This window comes from Vicia villosa, linkage group LG5, assembly GCF_029867415.1.
Source record: "Vicia villosa cultivar HV-30 ecotype Madison, WI linkage group LG5, Vvil1.0, whole genome shotgun sequence".
Classification (NCBI taxonomy): domain Eukaryota; kingdom Viridiplantae; phylum Streptophyta; class Magnoliopsida; order Fabales; family Fabaceae; genus Vicia; species Vicia villosa.
Window position 1 is genome coordinate 163,625,462 of NC_081184.1, and position 22,631 is coordinate 163,648,092.

The 22,631-nt window shown below is 34.8% G+C and overlaps 1 protein-coding gene across 2 annotated transcripts; it reads left to right on the top strand.

Moving 5' to 3' along the window:
* The first annotated feature begins 203 nt into the window (after positions 1-203).
* On the top strand, positions 204-8,842 carry LOC131603656 (general transcription and DNA repair factor IIH helicase subunit XPB1-like). Of its 2 annotated transcripts, none has more exons than XM_058876062.1 (20): positions 204-402; positions 508-554; positions 641-701; positions 823-979; positions 1,069-1,291; positions 1,400-1,456; positions 2,546-2,686; positions 3,326-3,406; positions 3,922-4,009; positions 4,386-4,723; positions 4,819-4,894; positions 4,980-5,173; positions 5,494-5,657; positions 5,746-5,818; positions 6,130-6,243; positions 6,496-6,576; positions 6,699-6,758; positions 8,001-8,084; positions 8,157-8,299; positions 8,468-8,842. In XM_058876062.1, exons 1-20 carry the CDS (start codon positions 393-395, stop codon positions 8,556-8,558), a joined length of 2,283 nt encoding a protein of 760 aa, XP_058732045.1. In that variant the 5' UTR covers positions 204-392; the 3' UTR covers positions 8,559-8,842. The 2 variants fall into 2 exon arrangements, with proteins under 2 accessions (XP_058732045.1, XP_058732044.1); XM_058876061.1 differs by having other exon boundaries at positions 205-402; positions 820-979.
* The last annotated feature ends 13,789 nt before the right edge of the window (positions 8,843-22,631 follow it).

Below are 22,631 nucleotides of genomic sequence, written 5' to 3' on the forward strand. Positions count from 1 at the left end.
AGAAACTTCATTAAAAAATCAATGAAAGATCATAAATAACATTTAAAGATATCAAGTGAAGAAGATATAATCTAAAAAAAACAAATAATAAAAAACAGAAATTTTCAAAATCAATAATTTTAAATGTATAGATAATTAGGATAATTTGAGATTAATATATTTTGGGAGGCGGCGTGGGGGTATCAGAGAAATTCCTTAAAAAACAGTCATTGGGCCGGCCTGATTGTTAAAAGAGCATCAACGTACACAACCACCGTCATCTTCTCCCTCCCGAAGTTACTACTTTTATTCAGCATAGCAGCGTCAACAGAAACACCATCATATTTAAAGAAAAATCAAAACAAAAACAAATAAAATAGAAACACCAAACCCTAATCCAATTCATCAAAATCATGGGATACGGTACATCACCATTCCTTCCATAAACTATTATCCCAGTCCATTCATCAAGATCAAGAACAAAATCCAAAATAATTACTGTAACTTTTTTCAATTTCATTTTCGCAGGTGAAAAAGGAAGACCATTCAAAAAGCCAAAAGCCTCATCTAAATTCGTTAGTTCATAATCAATAATCGATTTCTCTTAAGTTTCATATATTGATTTTAGTTCGTTGATTACTTCGTCAATTATTTTTGACAGGAAGATTCGAGAAAAGGATTCGCTGAGGAGGACGAAGAGGATGATGCATACGATGATGACGGTAATTTTGATTTTCAATTAATTTATCATTATTTAATCACGTTATTTAGGATTAGATTATTGATTTTGTTTGAGAATCGAGGATTTAATCGGAAGGATTTAATGACATGCTTAATTAGAAGGAAGAACAAAGGATTTTAGCAAATTAGAGTTGAAACCGGATCACACCAATCGTCCTCTTTGGGCTTGTGACAATGGACGGATATTCCTTGAAACTTTCTCGCCTTTGTACAAGCAAGCTTATGATTTTCTCATTGCCATCGCGGAGCCTGTTTGCAGGTAGAAATGATATATAATGATTTTATTTGGAAATGGTTTGTTATGTGATGTTATTAGTGTGGTAATGATAACGTGTTGATGATGGGTAGGCCGGAGTCTATGCACGAATATAATCTTACTCCGCATTCGCTGTATGCTGCGGTTTCGGTTGGTTTGGAAACTGAAACGATTATATCGGTTTTGAACAAGTTGTCCAAGACCAAGCTTCCTAAAGAGATGATTAAGTTTATACATGATTCTACTGCAAATTATGGGAAAGTGAAACTTGTTCTTAAGAAGAATCGGTACTTTGTGGAATCTCCATTTCCAGAGGTGTGTGATTAATGATGGTTGTAACTATTTACGTGTCTTCTGTTATCCTTACTCCTTACCAATCGTTGCTGGTAAGATTTCATGTGGTTGTCATAACGGATTTTGCAGGTGTTGAAGACACTGCTCAGGGATGATGCTATAGCTCGAGCAAGGATCATTTCTGAGGTTAGTGAGTACATCCTTTGTTTGTGGGATTTTATTTAACATGTTTGAGTTGTGGCTAAGTAACTTAGGTCGACGTTCTTCTGGATGTCTTTTTCTATACCCATAATGATGGGTATAGAAAAATGAATGTCCTGAGTGCATGATCAGTAGTTATTCTTGGCTGCTTCGCAGTCCTTCCTCTTAGTAATTACAAATCCCAGTATTTCCTTGTGAGCTATGAAGGGCATGATTGGATTGGCCTAGATTATTGCCTCTTGATTTTTAATTTGAAATGCGTGTGCATATAAGTTACATATGCTCTTAAAATGTTACTGTTAAAATTTGATTGGAGTGTAACTCAACTCTTCAAAACTACACCCTCATGTCACTATTATAAGCAAATTTGTCTTTTTTGGTACATTTGACAGCTAACGTATCTAGTCCATATATGCAAATTTGACTTTTTTGGTCACTATTATAAGCAAATTTGACCTTTTTTAGTACATTTGACACCCTCGTCTTTATAAACTCTTTTGAGACCTACCTATTTTCGACGTGATATGAGGATTTTTTCCAATACATCCCTCAACGTCCAACACTATTCGGCTTGCTTCATGTATAATATTGTTGGGGTGTCCTTATAGATATGTTTCAACTATCTTAAAATTTGGGCGAGACATCATTCCTACAAAACCGGCTTGTAAGGGTGAGTTAGACCCAATGTTATCAAATAGCAGCGCTATGGCTACTATGGCGGTTATACATGGCGGTTTTGGGGCTCGTTGCAATGATAAGTATCAGTAGATATTCTGGGTTTTTCCGTTACAACGGTGCCGCAAAGTGCCCGATATGGCGGGATTTTGGCTCTCCGCCATCGACAACAGTGACTAGACCTATTCCAAAAACCTAAGTTACCATGTTGTATTGAATTGGTTTTTCATAGGTTTTTTCAGTTACCACCAAAATTTATAGAAAATGGTTGTGAATTGCATTTGCTTACGCTACCGTGAATATTGTAGTTGGTCCTACATTTTGCACTCTCTTGATACTCCATCCCCTATACAAGTGAAATTTAGAATCCCTCTTGCTGTTTTTTCTTTGTTTGTTTAGGGTTCACATGGAGATAAATTTACAATCAGCAAAGCAGCAGGTGAAATTGAAGGCACTCATGACGAGTTGCTAAATGAAGCAGAAGTAGCAGCTGTTGCAGAAGAGAAAGAAACTCATGCATTCGAAGTTGATCCTGCTCAGGTAGTCTAGGTTGAGCTTTTGTATAAAATTGCAGTATATTTCACTGCATTGGCCTTAATCTATTTGCTTTCCATTTAGACCACAAAGTTGAATCAATGATCCATCATTTGTCTTGTCATGAAAGAATGATGATGTTCGAGTGAGTCATTAATGTCTCAGAAAATGGAGGAATTCTATATATTGAATTTAAGAAAAACTAATTTGAATAAATATACTCTGTAATGTTGCATTCTTCTCTGTGATGCATCTCTAATGTTTCTCCATGTACTTTTTAAATGCCAGATGACAAATTTCATTATTTAAGTTGCTTTCTAAGATACATTCCTGTTTCAACTGTCATCTATGACATATTACCAAAAGTATAGTAACCCCTCTTTCCTTTTTTAGGTAAACTTTTGGTCAATTCAGTGGTGCATGGATTATATTGTAGAATTACCAATACTTAATTAATATAGTTAGTGCCAAAACATTCCTCGAGTTTCACAATAAAAAGCTTCTTAGAAGGTTATATTTATGTTGTGGGAAAATTCAACAAGCGTTTCAAAGAGTAGACCAGAGTACTATCCGAAATTACAATAGAGTAGTTGGAATTGCTTTGCATCAAACTTCTCTATTTTAATTTATGTGATTTGATTACAGGTTGAAAATGTAAAGCAACGTTGCTTGCCGAATGCCTTAAATTATCCTATGTTGGAGGAGTATGACTTCAGAAATGATACAGTGAGTAATGCTTTATATACTCGTGGTGCCTAAATCTTTGAGGATTATCTATACCTATATATAATGAGGATGATACTAACTTTTTGAGTTGATTTTTCCTTCCAATTTCACCCTTTATTTAAATTATTTTATTTACAATTGTATCATTCTTTATCGATTCAAATAACTGTTTTTGTTTTTAAATATATATACCTATACATAATTTTTTTTTCCTTTTTGTTAAGGCAAATATGCCTATATATAAAGTTGATACCAGGTTTTTCATGTAGCTTTTTCTTCAAATTTTACCCTTCATTTAAATTATTTTATTTACAATTTTATCCTTATTAGACATTTACATAAAATTTTGTTAACTAGAATTGTTTTTATCAGAAAAAGAGAACGCAGTACCCATCTCAGTCTGTGCTCTAAAATAAAAAAAATTTAAGGATGTTATCATCTTGCAAGTTTATGGTCATGGAGTTTAAACTATTTCTCTATGACTCATTTTGCACTACTCTTTTTAATTGCTACAGGTGAACCCAGACCTTGACATGGAACTAAAGCCTCAAGCACAACCACGGCCATATCAAGAGAAGAGCCTTAGTAAAATGTTTGGAAATGGTAAGTTTGGGAACTTTTGCAAGGTCATGTGTCACTGACATTGACATTGCACTCTTTCGTTGTAAAATTTTGGAGAACCCGTCAAATTTTATTTTAAATAGATTTTTACTTGTTTTTTTTATTTTATTTCCATGTCATTATTGTTTAAAAAAAAATCCTCTTAATTTTGTTGTTATAAATTTAGGACTTTACCTGCTAGTACTGTAAGTTATGTCTAAATTATTTTGTCAACTGGATTCGGATTAGCATAACTTATCGCTGGTATAGTGAAGCTCTGAGCCTTAATGACTTTAGCAACAGTGATTTGTCTACATGTAAATGCGCGTGAAACATTAAGTACTTGTTTTGAGTGCAAGTTTATCCTCTGCCCCCTCAGGTAGAGCAAGATCTGGTATCATAGTTCTACCTTGTGGTGCTGGAAAGTCCCTAGTTGGTGTTTCAGCAGCTTGCCGGGTAAAAAAGAGCTGTCTTTGTTTGGCAACTAATGCTGTCTCCGTAGATCAGTGGGCTTTTCAGTTTAAACTATGGTCAACTATTCGAGAAGAACAAATATGTCGTTTCACATCTGATAGCAAAGAGAGATTCCGAGGTAACGCTGGAGTTGTTGTGACAACATATAATATGGTTGCTTTTGGGGGAAAACGGTCTGAAGAATCTGAAAAGATCATTGAAGAAATACGAAACAGAGAATGGGGATTGCTGCTTATGGACGAGGTAATTATGTGGATTTACTGTAATATTTATATCCTTCTTTCCTGAAATCTTTATTTTTTTTGTTCTTATGCATAGTATCATGGCATGGTAAACAGGTACACGTGGTTCCTGCCCATATGTTTCGAAAAGTCATCAGTATCACTAAATCTCACTGCAAACTTGGGCTCACAGGTATGCCGTTATGCACTGATTTAATAATATCCCGACAATGATCAAAGCCTCTTCTGCTGTGAGTGAAATAGTTTTAAATTTGCAGCCACACTTGTGAGAGAGGACGAGCGAATTACAGATCTTAACTTCCTAATTGGTCCCAAATTGTACGAGGCAAATTGGTTAGATCTTGTAAAAGGTGGATTTATTGCAAATGTACAGTGTGCTGAAGTATGGTGTCCAATGACAAAAGAGTTTTTTACCGAGTATCTAAAGAAAGAGAACTCCAAGAAGAGACAGGTGAAACCTCTGGGAATTCTGTAAATCATTTTAGTAAAAATAGTAAGGAGGAGCGAATGCGGAATCTAGGTTTTTTCATGAACATCTGGTCATTATTTTCCATGAGATTGCATTTTCTGTTTAGGTTGTCTTGATTATTAAAAGCACTAAAATGTCATTGTGAAACATTTTAATTGCTCAAAAAAATTTCACAGTTCACTTGCCTGAATTCTCTCATCTTCACTGATGATCTTTACACTGGCGAAGGGCCCTTTGAGTGATGTGATGGTCTTTACTTGTTTGATTTCACTCTTTTTAATTGATAATCATTACATGTGCAGGCCCTTTATGTGATGAATCCAAATAAATTCAGAGCATGCGAGTTTCTCATAAATTACCATGAAAGGGCACGTGGCGATAAAATTATAGTTTTTGCTGATAATCTTTTTGCTCTTACCGAATATGCCATGAAACTCCGCAAACCAATGATATATGGTGCTACAAGGTGCTGTGGATATATATTGACCTCTATTGAAGCCGTGTTTTGGGGTTTTCTGTTTTGCATATTAAATTCTAATATGCTTTATGTGCAGCCATGTTGAGAGGACAAAAATTCTACATGCATTCAAAACTAGCAAAGATGTAAATACTGTTTTTCTTTCCAAGGTATGTGTTCCTGTTTTCTTTAGTTATATTTTGAGGCTTATTTGCTTTACTTTTTTATTTTTCATGAATGTGTTAAAGCACATACTGGTGTAGCATCTTGTTGAGGATGGCTTATTTAAGTTAGAATGAATATATCCTTATGCGTTTCATTAAGTTAGCTAATGTTCTGTGATGTGTAGTATTTTTTATAACTATCTGCTTTAGTACTTCTTGTTCATACTATTGATAGTGTGAACTAATTCGTATTAATATCTTAATACAAAATGTGACAATTGGTATCTTATTCCTTGCACCATTTCTGTTATTCTCAGGTTGGTGACAACTCCATCGATATTCCTGAAGCAAATGTTATAATTCAGATCTCTTCACATGCTGGTTCAAGGCGTCAAGAAGCTCAACGTCTTGGTCGTATTCTTAGGGCAAAGGTCAGTTTATAAATTCTATGTTATTATTATTATTATTTCCATGCAGTGGGTTTTGGTATTTTATTTTATTAATTTTGAAGTTCTATTTATTGCTATCCACCCACCTTACATATTGTATTCTAAATTTCATTTGTATGTTGTGGAAAGTGAGAATTTCTCTGCAGTCTGCTGCATGATATTTATGTTGTCTGTCAATGATGCTTTGTGCCAGTGGGCTCTTTGACTGATTTAAATTCATGAATTAAATGGCAGGGAAAGCTTCAGGATAGGATGGCCGGTGGCAAAGAGGAGTATAATGCATTTTTTTATTCCCTTGTGTCGACTGATACCCAAGTATACATTTATTTCACGTCGGGCCATATATTATTCTGGATCATGTCGTCACTTCAAAATAATACTTAAACTATCATGCAAGGAATTTATGATGTCACGTATTGTGTGGCTTCTGTTTGCAGGAGATGTATTACTCAACTAAGAGGCAGCAATTTCTAATCGATCAGGGTTACAGCTTTAAGGTATTTGCTTTCAATTTTAGGTTCACTCCCTACTGTACTTGTGGTTATTTACCTCAAGACAAAATTCACATGAATTTGTATATTTACTTAATTGGACCGAAAGTTGTGAACTTATTAGCTGGGTCAAGAATGGTTATTTGTCTTGTTATTTAGAGTAAGTTAGACTAATCCTAGCCAGCAAAACAATTTCAATAGTTATTGCTGCACTGGGATGCCATAATCTACTTAAAAAATCTTCTGCTCTTGAAATATACTGGAAATCAAGTAGTAAGCATTTCTAATGAGGGCAAGTTTTTATTTGGTGCGTGTGACGTTTGCTATAACCAAGTTGCTCGTTTGTTCAAATGACGTACTCTAGGAAGATATGTTTGTTGAAGGAAATCGAAGAAAAAGAAAGGAAACTGGCTAATATGTGTTAGGATCTCAAATGAGAACATGGGCTTAAATGGAGAGCTATCACATCAGCTGCCCAAGCCCATGGTGTGAGGAATTCATGTTAGGAATGATAATATGAGGAATGGAGAGAATGTTGACGTGGCAGAGGGGGGAGGGTGAGAATGTGTTAGAGCTTTAAATGAGGTGGATAAGCCTTCTATTATTCACCTATATTCTAGAAGGGTTAGAAGTGTATAAATAGTGATGGGAAGTGTTGGCGACTCATTCATTAGATTTTCATTTGTTAGTGAACTGCTTTGACAGTTGTAGAAAGGGAAGAGTCCCCCTTTGTGACCAAATACCATTCGATAGCAGAAACTGTTATTCTCTCTGTATTCTTTCTCTGCAACTGTTATTCTCTCTGTATTCTTTCTCTGCAATTATCTTAGCTCTACCAGAATGTGTCTTGGAAAAATCACATTGGTTTTGGCTATAGGCAGAGAACATTGAATTATGTAGGAGCTCAGCTCTGTGGACAGTATGATGATATTCATCCTTCTGTAGTTTGCTTTTACTTTCAGAAATAATATTTTGTTTTTCCATCATTGATCTCATTTCTCTTTAATTGCTACTGTGTGAATCTAATTTGTATCAATTTGGACTCAACTGAAGTCTTGAATACACGGTGTGCCAAATATTGCTTGAAGATAACTTTTTTTGGGTGTTCAAGGGGTTTTAAAACCTGCTGGAACTGTGGTCCAAAATTTCAATTCCATGATTGAGAAATCAAAATGTTTCTTGGCCACTAAAACTATCTGTCAAGGTTCAATCTATATATGCTCATAGTTTTTTTATGACACGTGACAGGTAATTACAAGCTTGCCTCCATCTGATGAAGGATCTCGCTTGAACTATCATCATCTCGAAGATCAATTGGCACTTCTTGGAAAGGTTTTCATCTTAACACCTGTTAACTTGGAATTGAATTGTTGATTGAAAACTAACTGATGTTTTACCTATCAGGTACTGAATGCTGGTGATGATGCAGTTGGGTTAGAGCAACTAGAAGAAGATTCCGATGAACTAGCTCTTAAGAGTGCCCGTCGTTCTCAAGGATCGATGAGTGCAATGTCAGGTGCCAAAGGGATGGTCTATATGGAGTACAGGTACATTATCCTCTTTATTTGCTTGATATAATAAAGTGTGCCTTGTGCTCTGAGCCTCTAATATGTCTCGAACTGTTGGTTTTTATTTGAGTTCTTAATAAGGACTTGATCAGTTAACTAGATACAAATTATACTTCTTTGATGGTGATTGCTTTCTTCCCTATGCAGTAATGGGCGTAAAGGCCAAATGGTCAAGAGCAAGCCGAAAGATCCAGCAAAGAGACACCACTTATTTAAAAGACGATATGGCACAACCTAAAACCTCATCTGTGACTCAGAAGTACTGCACAGTGGTTTCTGTGTAACACTGTAATAATGTGACAATGATCAAGAATGCAGGATTTAAAATGCTACACAACCTCAACATAATCAGCTAATGGATTGTATCAGTCTTATACTCAAATATAATCCCACACGTTCGATTAATTTCTTTTTGTTTTTCAGATTTTAGACAAGTTCTAATAGCAATATCAAAATATACTAGTACATTTTAGTTCCATGTAGCACCAACCAAAATATAGTACAAGCGGTCGATTATCATGATGGTGCAAGATATGTTTTAGTATTAGCTATTTTTGATTTTGAAAAATTTTTAAATTAATTTTTCTTGTTTCTGATTTTTGTCAAGTGTAATAAAAAAAGTATTATTTTAGTGAAATAAAGGAAGGGTCCATTTGTTTCATTTTAAAAAAGAAAAAAAATTTATAGTGTTACATGTTTAAAATTTTTTACAAATAACTCTTTTAAAAATTTCAAATTGGTTTATATATTTTTAAAAATATTATTTATTATATATTTTTTAAATATTAAAATTAAAAAAATCACGAAAATTTAAAACTATTTTAATTAGCTATTAATAAAAATTATTTTTGATACGCAAAGTTGTAATTTTAAACTACTGTATATTTATGATACAAGATATCAAAATTAATCTTAAATTATTAAAAAACAATTTAAAAAATTGTAACAATTTAAAAAACGTGTGTTTTCTAAATATCTTTTTTAAAATTACAAAGAAAGAAAGAAATTACAATAATTTTTAAATATTTTTTATTTTTTTAGGTGATTAATTTTTACACTGCACCATCAACTATAATAATAATAATAATTAATACCAATAAAAAAACTACAATAATAATTAACACATTATTATTATTATAATTAATTAAATTAAATTTTGATGATTGATCGTACTGTAGACAAATGATTTCAAACGGAAAGGGGCTGAATTGTCGTATTTAAAGTTTATTTTATTTTATTTTTATTTGAGTAATTTGTAGCAGAAATAAAGTATTAAATTTTTTTGTAGGAAATTAAAAGAATAAGGGGTTAAGGGGGTAGCTCCCCTTGCAAAGTTGATGGGGCAGCGTCATTTGCAGGGTTGTTGGAGGCAATGTCCTAACACAAAATTTTAATGAAAATTTCATTTTGAAACGACGCTGTTTTCCGTATCAATACTTGATATCTTTAGCAAAATCTAAGACAAATTTTACACCATCACAAATCCGAATCGTATAACTTATGACAACATAACCCTTGCACTGCTATACACCTTAATGCAACATGTTCATACCATCAAAAACATTGAGATTGTTTATATTAAATTATACATCTAATATAATAAAAAGTGAATGATATCTAGCGATACATCACTGCTATCCAAGTCACGAAAAATGTCATGTGATATGACACAACCTTTTAATGATAATGTTCATCTGGATAATTACCCTTTTGCCCTCGTGCCTATATTGAACACAAGTCATATATCGTGTCACCCATGTCTAGTTCTATATTGGACCCTTTGACATATATCTTGTTACACGAGATGAATAAATCCATTTAGGTCACCCATATTCCTAAACATAATTTGTAGAGTACCCTTTAACCATCTTTATGGTCATCTTATTACATATAATATTTGATTAATAATAAAGTACTTAAATCCACATATAGGTACATAGTAGTTTCAAATCGAAGGGTGGTATACACCATTATCACTTCGAGAATAACTTATAACACTTTCAAGAAATTTGAGTTAATCAAGATTGTTTGATAGAGGAGACCAACAATCTTCACATGTAGTCACTGGAATGGAAGCATGAATTGTTTTCAATCACACACATGTGATTAACTCAACCCAATATACTAATATAAAGAGAGTTACAACACCACTGAGTAACATCATATTTTTAATCATTTCGCCCTTAAGTCTCGTGCTTGAGGGATGTGGACCGTCATATTTTTTAAATCACTTCGCATTTACAGATTCATGTTTAGGGGAATGGATTGTGGATCGTCAGAAATGTTGTAGCGTAGACCCATATGATATCATTGACCTTGGTCAAATGTATTACAACCACATGAGGTGCACATATGTTAGGTGTCAAATATGTGTATATTTCCATATCAAACTGATATTTTCAAGTCCTTTTTATTGCATTTCATGATTCAATTTTCCTATGTTTGCTTGATAATAGTGTTTATGTACATAATTGTGGTATTTGTAATATGTTTGTTGATTTTGAAGCAAAAGCAAGCAAAGTGTCACAAGCATGTCCAAGGGAAGAAGTTTGGAAGCTAAGCAAATGAGTGTTGTTTCTACACATTCGCCAGCCGAGTGGTGGCGAGCAAGTCGGTCGAGGCTCCAGGCGAGCAAATGGCGAGCGAGGGGTGTAACACCCCATATTTTCTAATTTTAATTTAATCGGAAATTAAATTATTATTTGGAATTATTCGGTATTTTGTGGAATTATTTAGAAAGAATTATGAGATGGGCTATTGGGCCAAGTGTGGTGTTAGTAAAGAGGGGGTGCTATGTTAGTAAAGCCCTTTACTAATTAAAATGTTATTTTTCATAAATAATAAGGAAAATTGGGAGAAAGGAAAAAGGAACGTGAAAAGCAGAGCAGGGGAGATGAGAGATTGGAAAGCTGGTACGTGAAGAGGAACAAAGAGGAAAAGAACCAATCAAGAATCTTTGGCTAAGGTAAGGGGGACTCTCTGGTTATCATCTATTATCGTGTTCTTAGATAATAATATTGATTAGGGATGTTGTTGAGTCAATTGGATTATATGTTAGGTTTGGGGAGGTTATGAATTGATGAAAATTGCATGGATTATTGATTGATTTATGTGTTGTTTTGCTGTGTGATGATGAATAATGATGCAATTGATGATTAACTGCCTGTATATGATGTTTGGAGTTAGTTTTGGACTCAAATTGGGCGAGATCGCAGGATCTGACGCAGACCCGAAAGTTTGTGAAATTGCCAGTTCGCGCCGCGTCCCAGTGTTGGCGCCGCGAAGGCGTACTTATTTTCTCGTTTCGCGTCGCGTGCATATGTTGCACCGCGAACTCGTTTGTATGGTTCAGGTCGCGTCGTGAACCTTGGTTGCGCCGCGTGCTGTAGCGATGGTTGTTTTCTTGGAAAAGTTAAATGATGTGTAACTTTCGAACCGTAGGTCTGTTTTTAGTGTCGTTTCGAGCACGATGAATCTTACGAGATGGTCTACGTGTTTAAATGATGGAATGAGGTGTGAATCCAAATATTTTTAAATATGATTTTTATTTCTTGGTGAATGATGTATTGTACATATATGTGATGAGATATGTTAAATACATGCTATGTTGAAATATTAATCATGTGACGATTTGTTTAATTGGATGATGTATTGTTGACATATATGATGAAATGTGACAATATAAGATGTTGTTTTGAAAAACATTATGATGTGATGATTTGTTGAGAATTATATGATGATGATTGATTGTTGTAGAATGATGTGGATACATGTGTGCTCTTCTTATTGATGATGATGATTGATGTGGACACATGTATGTTCTTTAATGATGATGATGATTGATTGTATTTGAATTATTCTAATGTATATAAACATACTTTGATGATGATGATGATGTTGATGATGATGATGAAATGAGTATTTGACGATGTTACTCATTAGACTTGACGATGGTATAAGTATGTTCATGTATGTTTGCATTCATTCATTTTCATTGATGATACTGTATCCATAAGGGTGTGTTGGATCAGTGAAGGGCATGATTCCCATTGTGTGGAATCTGTGCTGGCAGGGCCGTATCTTGATGATGTTGGATCGGTGATGGGTTATTCCCATTTGATGAGGTTGGTACCACATGCATAGTGTCAGTTCATACATATGCATACCTTTATAACATGATTGGAAGTATTCCAGTATTATAAATATTGATGATGTGTTGGTTGTGTGTTTTGTTGAATTAATGTTGAGTATGATTGCCTATTTGAAAGATGTGTTCTGTTGCCATTTGTGTAAATGATGGACGTTCCTGATAATCTGAATATGATGAAATTGGGTGAATGATATAACTATGATGTGTTGTTATTTAAGATGCAATAACATTTGTTAACTGTGATGAGACTCACCCTTACTGTTGACATTTTCAGATTGAGGATAGCTGCTTTCGACTTGGTGAGGATTAGCTCATAAGTCAGTGTATTAGTGTAGCGTCAGGTGTCATGCTCTGATATTGTAACACTGGGGGAACGCTAGTTTAGATTTTATGATGATACTCTATCGTGTTGTTATTGTATTAATTCTGTCGGATATTGCATAGATGATGTTATGCTTATTCGTATGATGAATTTTCCGCTGTGTTAACATGAGATGTTTATGTATTATGATGAATTGTTCCTTAGTGAAAGCATGACAATGAAGTTATGATAAATTTGTTTTAATTGGAATTGTGGCACCCTTGTTTTCATGTTTTACTTTGAATTATTTTATTAATTTCCGCGGGGTTTAGAAGGGTGTTACAATAGTGGTATCAGAGCAGGTCGGTCCGTCCGGCCAATTGTCGAGTCAGTTGAGTTGCGCGACAGTTGTATACTGTCGGCGTTTTATCCCTTGGTACACGACATGTGAGTGAATCACTGTCGATACTTGTTTGTTTTGTTGCAGGTGTTAGATTGAAACATGTGAGTGAATCACTGTCGGTACTTGTTCAGTTGTAAGATGATTGATTCAGTAGGCTATTGTTGGCAACAGTGCAAGCATTGTTGGAGTTTGTTGTTTCCTGAATTGAAGGTGACTTGGAATTAAGATTTGACTGGTAATTGAGTTGGAACATCTTGAAAGAAGATGATTAGAAGTATTTCGTGATTAATTGTAGGAGAGGAAAATTAAAAAGTTGCGATGTGTCAGCTCTGCTGGTGTGCTGCGAAGTTGTCAGTTGAGTAGCCTTGCGTCTCGGAAGAGGTTCAGTTACGAGTTGCAAGGAGGATTGCTGTCGTGATGTTTCAGAAAGCGGACTTCGGCGGGGGAATGTGTCGCTTAAGTTATAAGAATGTTTGGAAGTGAAGAGATACGATGAGGGTCTGTTTGGAATGTGATCGAGTTGAAGAGAATGAGTTTTCGAGTGAGATTTTCGTAAGCAAAACGCAGGAAAATTGCTGAATAGCTGCAGAACTTCGAAAATTCATAACTGGAGTTCTGGACATCCGAATTGAGTTCCGTTTGAAGCATCGGAAAGCTAACGAGATGAACTTTGTTATAAATATAGTTGCAGAAGCTGTAACGTATTTAGTTGCGATAGAATGACGTCGCAAAGAGGTGAAGTTACAGTTACTCTTGTTCTTATAACTAGACTTGTTTATTGGTACTGCACGGGATGTCAGTGTTAGTGCTGAACGGATTGAAGGAATAATTAGAAGGTTTGTTGAGAAGTAATTTTAAGAATTGGATGTACCATTTGAAGAGTTTGGGGAATACCGTATAGAGCGTCGCTGCATGATGTCGATGTTGCATTTCGGATAACGATGGAAAATTCATATCTTGGGTTCCGAGTGTCAGATTGACGTGTCGTTTGAACCTACGAAGAGGAGATATTATGTTATACCTTATGGGAGAGTTATAAATACAGTATATTGATCCTATAAGGAGATATTGTGAAGTCGGTTAAGGAAGCGTGAAACTTGTTGAATAGGAATGCCTACTACCGTGATTGTTTGAAACATAATTGAGTGGAACATGTTGTTGATGAGATGTTCGGTAATAAAGATGGTTTGAGGGCCGATGGATTTTAGTGAGAAGTGAATTAGTAGTAAAGATGGGATAAACTTTAGAACTCTTGGAATCGTATTTGTGATGGCAAAGTAACGATAAGTATAAAAGAAGAATTTTAGAGGATTTCTGACACCTATTGATGTGAGGAAGACTTCGTTGAGATTCCGAGTGGAATGATATTTGGACGTGAAGAATGTCATGGAATTTGGATTAAAACCACGAGTTATGAATGTGGTCTTGGTCTTGCAGGTTAGTTGTATGGTTCAGGATTCGAAGTGTTTAGTGATCATAAGAGTTGAAGTACCTCTTTGGTCAGAAAGGGGCTTAATATGAGGCAGCAGAGATGGTTAGAGTATATTTTTTTTGGATTAAGATTTTGGTTTGAATTACCATCCTGGTAAGAAAAATGTTGAGCTATTGTGTTGCGTAGGATGTCTTTAAATTTGTCGGTGCTAATGGTGAAGGAGTTGGATTTAATTGGACAATTTAGAGACTTGAGTTGGTATGTGAAGGTGATCCTAATAGTGTTAGTTTGGGTATGCTATGGTTGACTAGTGGTATTCTTGACGAGATTAGAGAAGGTCAGAAAGATGATGTTGAGTTAATCGATAGGTTGACTTTGAATTACCAAGGTAAAGGCGGTGAATTCAGAATCGACGGGAATAATATAATGAGGTTGAGTGATTGTGTAATACGGTGAACTGACTTTTTATCGAAATGTCGCGGTAAGCAAGAGTCGCCACCGACTTTTATTTTATCCAAATTAATCAGAAAGGCTAAAAGAACAGGAAAAACCTTTTTAAAAGAAACTGAGTACGGGGGGTAATTTATGCAAAAGGAAGGTGTAAGGCACCCTTTGCATTCATGGTTTTCCATGGGCTCTTAATTGCTTTGCTCTTTGATTTCAGAAATGTAGAAGAAGTGAATACAGACTTTAGCTCCTAAATGAGCATAGCCATTTTGAAGGTTTATGAGAAAGAATATGAAAATGTTTTTTAGCCAGAGCAAGGCAATTAGGGGCAATTACCTTAATAATGTATAAAATCAGTTCTTTTAGCCTTTCAGGTGAAAGGGTCTATCCATGCCATAAGAGGACAGGAAGCCTTTCATTTGGAGGTTGAAGGGTCGTCGCAATGTCGATCGCCATAAGACTGTCCCATGCCATAGAGAGGCAGGTAGTCTAAGGGAAGGACCAGAATAGCCTTTCGTTTAGGCAACCAGAGGATACTTCAGCCTTTCGTAGGCAACTTCCGAGGGACGAGATCATATTAGTGTATCGAAGGCAGCATCATTAGGGACTTATGATCTTTGCATTAATAGAGGCAACATGGCTGAGGTATCCTCGTATTCGAGGGGCATCGCTATTCTGCAAAAAATACAAGGCAACAAGGCAATAAGGCAGCAGCAGGCAACATGCAGCAAAGAGGTTACCCCAAAAGTGTGCGTGGGTGCAACAATCATGTGATTAAATTCAGATATTTATCTTGTAAAATTAAGTGATTCTAATTTAATTCAGAGTTGCACTCCCTAAATTTACTAACCACATCAATTAATAAACAAACATAATTAAAGCAATACGGGGAAGGGGAAAAAGAAACCAGCGGAGGAAAGGGGAGATGAAACCAGCGTGTAATAATAAATAAATAAATAAAAGCAGAAGAATAAAGGAGATTAAAATTTAGGGTTACCGACAATTCGAGCTCTGACGGTTGGCAAACCCTAACAAGGTAAGAAAAATAGCAAGCAAAAGTAGAGTGAGTGCATTATTAGTTCAGAGGCAGACATAGCTAACCTTAATAAAAAATAAAAGGATAAAAGAAATTAAAATAAATAGATAAACACTTAGCTTTGAATTTGATCTGGTATGGTTCGTAGTCGGGGGTTGACCTAGAAAATATTTGGGAAAGGCAGAAGAAGAGGGAAGAAAGTGAATGTAGGCAAGATTTTATTTTAAAGACAAACCCTAATTAAAAGGAAACAAAATAGACTTTTTAAAATAATAATTAAATTGAATACTTAGCTTCGGATCTTGATCAGGCGCGAAGTCGGACGGTCTTTGGAAAGTCAACCCTGAAAAAAGGCACAGAAAAGAAATATTTTCAGTGTAGGGTTAATTCTCGTAAACCCTAATTCGGGCGTAAATTAAGTAAAGTGACAAATCGATTTAATTAATTATTGGTTTCGCAACCTAATTAATTGAATCGGAGAACGAAAATAAAAGCAGGCACAAAAACAAATTTTATGAATTTTAGGAATTAAAATAAAGCATATATGAATTTTTTGAAAATATATGAATAATAAATATAATTTAAAATAAATAAATATACTATTAAATAAAATAAATATCATTAACTATAAATAAATAAATAAATAAGAAAAGAAAATAAATATAAGAAAATCAATTAAGTAATATCAATAAAAGAATAAGTAAAAGAAAAGATAAATATTAAATATTAATATGAAAAGAAAATAATTAAAATAAAATAATTATTATTATTATAAAAAAAAGTTTTTTGAAACTAATATATAAAGTTTTTATAAAATAAAAAGAAAAAAAGGAAACAATTAAAGCAACATATATATATATATATATATATATATATATATATATTGATAAAAAATAAAAGGATTATGTAATTAATAAAAAAAATTAGCTATAATCCAGTGTGGCGCGCGAGGAGGGTGTATGATACACATGCAGGCTGTACGCGTTGGATTGGGAGATCCAGGTATCTGATGGTTGTGATGGCAAGGCGCATCATACGCACGTGGGCCGCGAAGCACATGATCCATCTGTTTAAAAAATTTCGCGCGCGCTGGAACTGACGAACGGGAGGGTGACACGTTATCATCTCCTACCTTGGGAAATTTCAGAAAACCTTTTTACAGCGCCTTTTTTGGAAAGCTATAAAAAGCCTTCATCTTTTACACCTGCGAAATCATAGAACACACGAAACGCGACAAAAATTTGTCGCGACCATACAAATACGATCGTCCAGAGCCCTTGAATCCATTGGTACCTGTTTCTTGACCTAATTTTATGTATTCTAAGAAACCCCAATTTTTAAGAACATGAACCCTAATATGGTGTTTGGTTAAAACACGCAAGGATACTAAATTAATTCTCCAGAAACCATCAACACAACATTATAAACACGAATATGCAAACGAAATTCAATTAAAATGCATGAATCATGGGAATCGAACTTGGTTTTGAAGTGAACAAACCGTAGTAAATTAGGCACGTTTCTGAGAGCTCTGGCTTTGGAGAACGATGGGAAAACCTTCAGCAATCTTCAGGGGACCTATTGGAATTACTCACACGCCTTGAATTTGCCTGTAGACTGAATTCGATTTTGAGATTTTTTTGCTCTTTTTGAAACTCGGGTTAGGGGTTCTTGAGGGCAGAATTTTATGAACTAGGGGTCTGAGTTTGTTGTGTTTATATAATTGAGTGAATTATGTCAACAAATTTGATCAAAATCCAATCCAATCATTCTTTGCAACTTGAAAAAAAATTTGATTCATATATGTTTCTATTTTAGACCAAATTCAATCTCTTTCAATCCAATTTCATTTATCACTAATTTAGAACTGAATATTGAGTATTTTCTCAATTAATGATAATTGAAATTGAAGAGAAATCAAATCTTTTCAATTTTCTTTCTAAACATTTGATTAAATCATGATTTAATTGAAGATTAATTCATATAAAATCAATTTTTTAATCAAAAATTCGTGGCCTTCTGATTAGAGCTTCTAGATGACTAGTGTAGCAAGATTGGATCAGAAGAATATGGGCCCCTTTGCAAAAATATTCAAGTTTCTTCACATTTTTCCCTCCAAAATAGCCCAAATTTGACAAGGTCTATCTCTCTCAATTTTTGAGGTATGGAAGTGTTCTAGGACTTTTTAGAATCCTTAGAGAGTTCTCTAACCAATGTCTTTGGTCTCATATCAAAATAATTTTCCATGCTCCTTATATGTCCTTTTGAAAAAAGTGACTTCTTGTTGACTTTTGAAAAAGACCTATAATGTTTTGGTCCATATCTCCCAAATGAAGCATTTTTAGACTTGGCATGTAAGAGACAAATTTGTAGAGAATTCAATTTCCTTCAAAATGAGCATTGGATGGAAAATTGATGATGTTCCATGTGAGAGTTATGGCTGGTCAAAGTTCAGTTGACTTTCTCCTATACAAACCCTAATTTAGAAACTTTTTGATTTGTTGATTTTTGGTCTTTCCTTGATGAACCATGATCAATTCTTGATCAAATGGTGAATGATGCTTCAATATGAGGATTTTGACAAAAAAATCAGTAGTTTTAACTGTGTTTTGACCACTGTTGACTTTTAGGTCAACCCAGTCGACTGTTGACTTTTTGAACAATTGAGTGACCAATCCTTTGAGCTGAGACTTGATAATTGTCATAGAGGTCATGTGAGATATATTGAGCCATATGGGATGCCTTAGAGCCATTGATTCATTGATTTTCCTTTGAACAAACCAAACCCTAGTTTCTGAGCCTTGTTTAGGAGAGGGTGTCTTTGAGCTTTGTACCTTGATTTGAATTTGAATAGGAGAAAAAGCATGGGCAAATTTTGGGGTATGAGAGATTGGATTTGTGTTTCTGATGTTTTGAGCTTCGGAAGAATATTCTAGAAGAAGGACACCGTAGGGGATTATTGAACTATGACGATGTTAATGAGTTTGGGTGCAAACTCGGAAATGGACACTATTATGTAGTAACGACGGTTTATGCTTAAATATGATTTTCAACTATATATTGACAAATTTAGGACTTGATCACCCTAAATCTCTTGTTGGTAGTAGATGGAATCATATAGATGAGATGAGCTTGTTTTGTTGCCTTAATGGTATAAGATGTGATGAATGTGAAGCCGTGGGAATAATCACTCACTATGTTGTGTGAATTTATGAAGAGGTGAATATGAAAGAGTGCAACATGATGGACAAATGACTTAAGACGGGTAATCAGGGTCGCACAGCGAAAGTGTGATGTGGAGTAGTGTTATGAGTACTACTCGTGGGAAGTGAGGAATTAATATGTCAGGAGCTTACATAGAGAATATGTGTTGATCTATATGTTGGATTTAGAATCCAGTGGATGTAAGGATGTCGTGTCGAAGAATTATAACTCTTTTGAATAATTGCCGAGATGATGAATATGTTATTACGGTTGTACGTAGTTAACGAGTATGTATTCGGCGAAATTAAAACGAAAAATTGATACTATATGATGCTGTAATAATTTTGTGTTGTTATTAAGGTGATATTGTAGATTCCAGATATAATGAGTAATTACACTCTATGAAGGACGAAGTGGATTTAATTCTTAAAAGAGAGTGGGACTCAGTTGGGCTATTTTGTAAGCAATGGTATATTGATGCTAATGAGTGTGACTATAATTACTTGTGTGTACTTATTCTGATGGTTAGGATGTTTAAATAGAGGAAGTAAATCAGGAATTGGTTTTCGTTGGATGCGAGTAAGGATTGCTAAGTGGAAGATTAGTACCATGAATGATGAGGAATGATTCTTGGACGAATGAGTAAAGAGAGTCGGAATCGGGTGAAACTCAGAAATCTATTTGGTATAGATGATTGTGATGAGTAATCAGAGTAGTGCGGAAAAAGCGGAATGTAACGTGTTGGATAATTGCTGGTGTGACTTAAGAGGAGTCAGATAATTGGAATTCAATGGTATAGGAATATGAGTATTGAGTTTCTTGAAGGAAGCGGTTGGTGAAAAATGTAAGTATTACCTTATCACTCAAATGGAAAAGTGTGTCTGAGGATGATAAGTTCGGTAGATGGTATGCATCCATGCAGTGTTGATCAATGTGATCACACTATGGATTGTGTAATTGTATTACTCAGTTGTTAAGCGTATTATATAGGTTGTACCTCAATGTTCTATTGTTGTTAACCTTTTGGAGATATAGCGAGTGGTATCCTTTTGGATGGTCAAATGCGACGTAAGAACTGGGATTTGAATGTATGAAACATGTTTCCTGTTGGTTATGTCAGATGGATTTTTGAGGATTGACTGATGGTAATGTTAATTGAGAGCTGGAGAGTCAGGTGAAGGACTCTTATACGAGCTAGTTACTTGAGGTATGTTTACGAGGATGAAAACTCTTTTAGTGGGGGAGAGTTGTAACACCCCATATTTTCTAATTTTAATTTAATCGGAAATTAAATTATTGTTTAGAATTATTCAGTATTTTGTGGAATTATTTAGAAAGAATTATGAGATGGTCTATTGGGCCAAGTGTGGTGTTAGTAAAGAGGGGGTTCTATGTTAGTAAAGCCCTTTACTAATTAAAATGTTATTTTTCATAAATAATAAGGAAAATTGGGAGAAAGGAAAAAGGAACGTGAAAAGCAGAGCAGAGGAGATGAGAGATTGGAAAGCTGGTACGTGAAGAGGAACAAAGAGGAAAAGAACCAATCAAGAATCTTTGGCTAAGGTAAGGGGGGACTCTCTGGTTATCATCTATTATCCCAGTGTTGGCGCCGCGAAGGCGTACTTATTTTCTCGTTTCGCGTCGCGTGCATATGTTGCACCGCGAACTCGTTTGTATGGTTCAGGTCGCGCCGCGAACCTTGGTTGCGCCGCGTGCTGTAGCGATGGTTGTTTTCTTGGAAAAGTTAAATGATGTGTAACTTTCGAACCGTAGGTCTGTTTTTAGTGTCGTTTCGAGCACGATGAATCTTACGAGATGGTCTACGTGTTTAAATGATGGAATGAGGTGTGAATCCAAATATTTTTAAATATGATTTTTATTTCTTGGTGAATGATGTATTGTACATATATGTGATGAGATGTGTTAAATACATGCTATGTTGAAATATTAATCATGTGACGATTTGTTTAATTGGATGATGTATTGTTGACATATATGATGAAATGTGACAATATAAGATGTTGTTTTGAAAAACATTATGATGTGATGATTTGTTGAGAATTATATGATGATGATTGATTGTTGTAGAATGATGTGGATACATGTGTGCTCTTCTTATTGATGATGATGATTGATGTGGACACATGTATGTTCTTTAATGATGATGATGATTGATTGTATTTGAATTATTCTAATGTATATAAACATACTTTGATGATGATGATGATGTTGATGATGATGATGAAATGAGTATTTGACGATGTTACTCATTAGACTTGACGATGGTATAAGTATGTTCATGTATGTTTGCATTCATTCATGTTCATTGATGATACTGTATCCATAAGGGTGTGTTGGATCAGTGAAGGGCATGATTCCCATTGTGTGGAATCTGTGTTGGCAGGGCCGTATCTTGATGATGTTGGATCGGTGATGGGTTATTCCCATTTGATGAGGTTGGTACCACATGCATAGTGTCAGTTCATACATATGCATACCTTTATAACATGATTGGAAGTATTCCAGTGTTATAAATATTGATGATGTGTTGGTTGCGTGTTTTGTTGAATTAATGTTGAGTATGATTGTCTATTTGAAAGATGTGTTCTGTTGGCATTTGTGTAAATGATGGACGTTCCTGATAATCTGAATATGATGAAATTGGGTGAATGATATAACTATGATGTGTTGTTATTTAAGATGCAATAACATTTGTTAACTGTGATGAGACTCACCCTTACTGTTGAGATTTTCAGATTGAGGATAGCTGCTTTCGACTTGGTGAGGATTAGCTCATAAGTCAGTGTATTAGTGTAGCGTCAGGTGTCATGCTCTGATATTGTAACACTAGGGGAACGCTAGTTTAGAGTTTAAGATGATACTCTATCGTGTTGTTATTGTATTAATTCTGTGGGATATTGCATAGATGATGTTATGCTTACCCGTATGATGAATTTTCCGTTGTGTTAACATGAGATGTTTATGTATTATGATGAATTGTTCCTTAGTGAAAGCATGACAATGAATTTATAATAAATTTGTTTTAATTGGAATTGTGGCACCCTTGTTTTCATGTTTTACTCTGAATTATTTTATTAATTTTCGCGGGGTTTAGAAGGGTGTTACAAGGGGCGAGATGAAAAGATAAAATTCCAGTAGCTACTAACTTAGGATGAATTGTGCTCGCGAGGCATTCGCCAGGCAAGTAGGTAGCGAGGAGGTTTTCCAGGTGAGTTCATGCAGCCTCAAGGCGAACATAGATATTTTGGGCTAGAATGAAGAGTCTGAGCAGCTGTCACATGGGCTTAAAATGTACTTTTGCCAGGCGACTCTGCAGG

What these genes read in the sequence shown, in the direction of transcription:
- LOC131603656 (XM_058876061.1), top strand. An exon ending in TGATGCATACGATGATGACG is followed by an intron (nt 702 to 819) that starts GTAATTTTGATT and finishes ATGCTTAATTAG; the next exon opens with AAGGAAGAACAAAGGATTTT. An exon ending in TCGAAGTTGATCCTGCTCAG is followed by an intron (nt 2,687 to 3,325) that starts GTAGTCTAGGTT and finishes ATTTGATTACAG; the next exon opens with GTTGAAAATGTAAAGCAACG.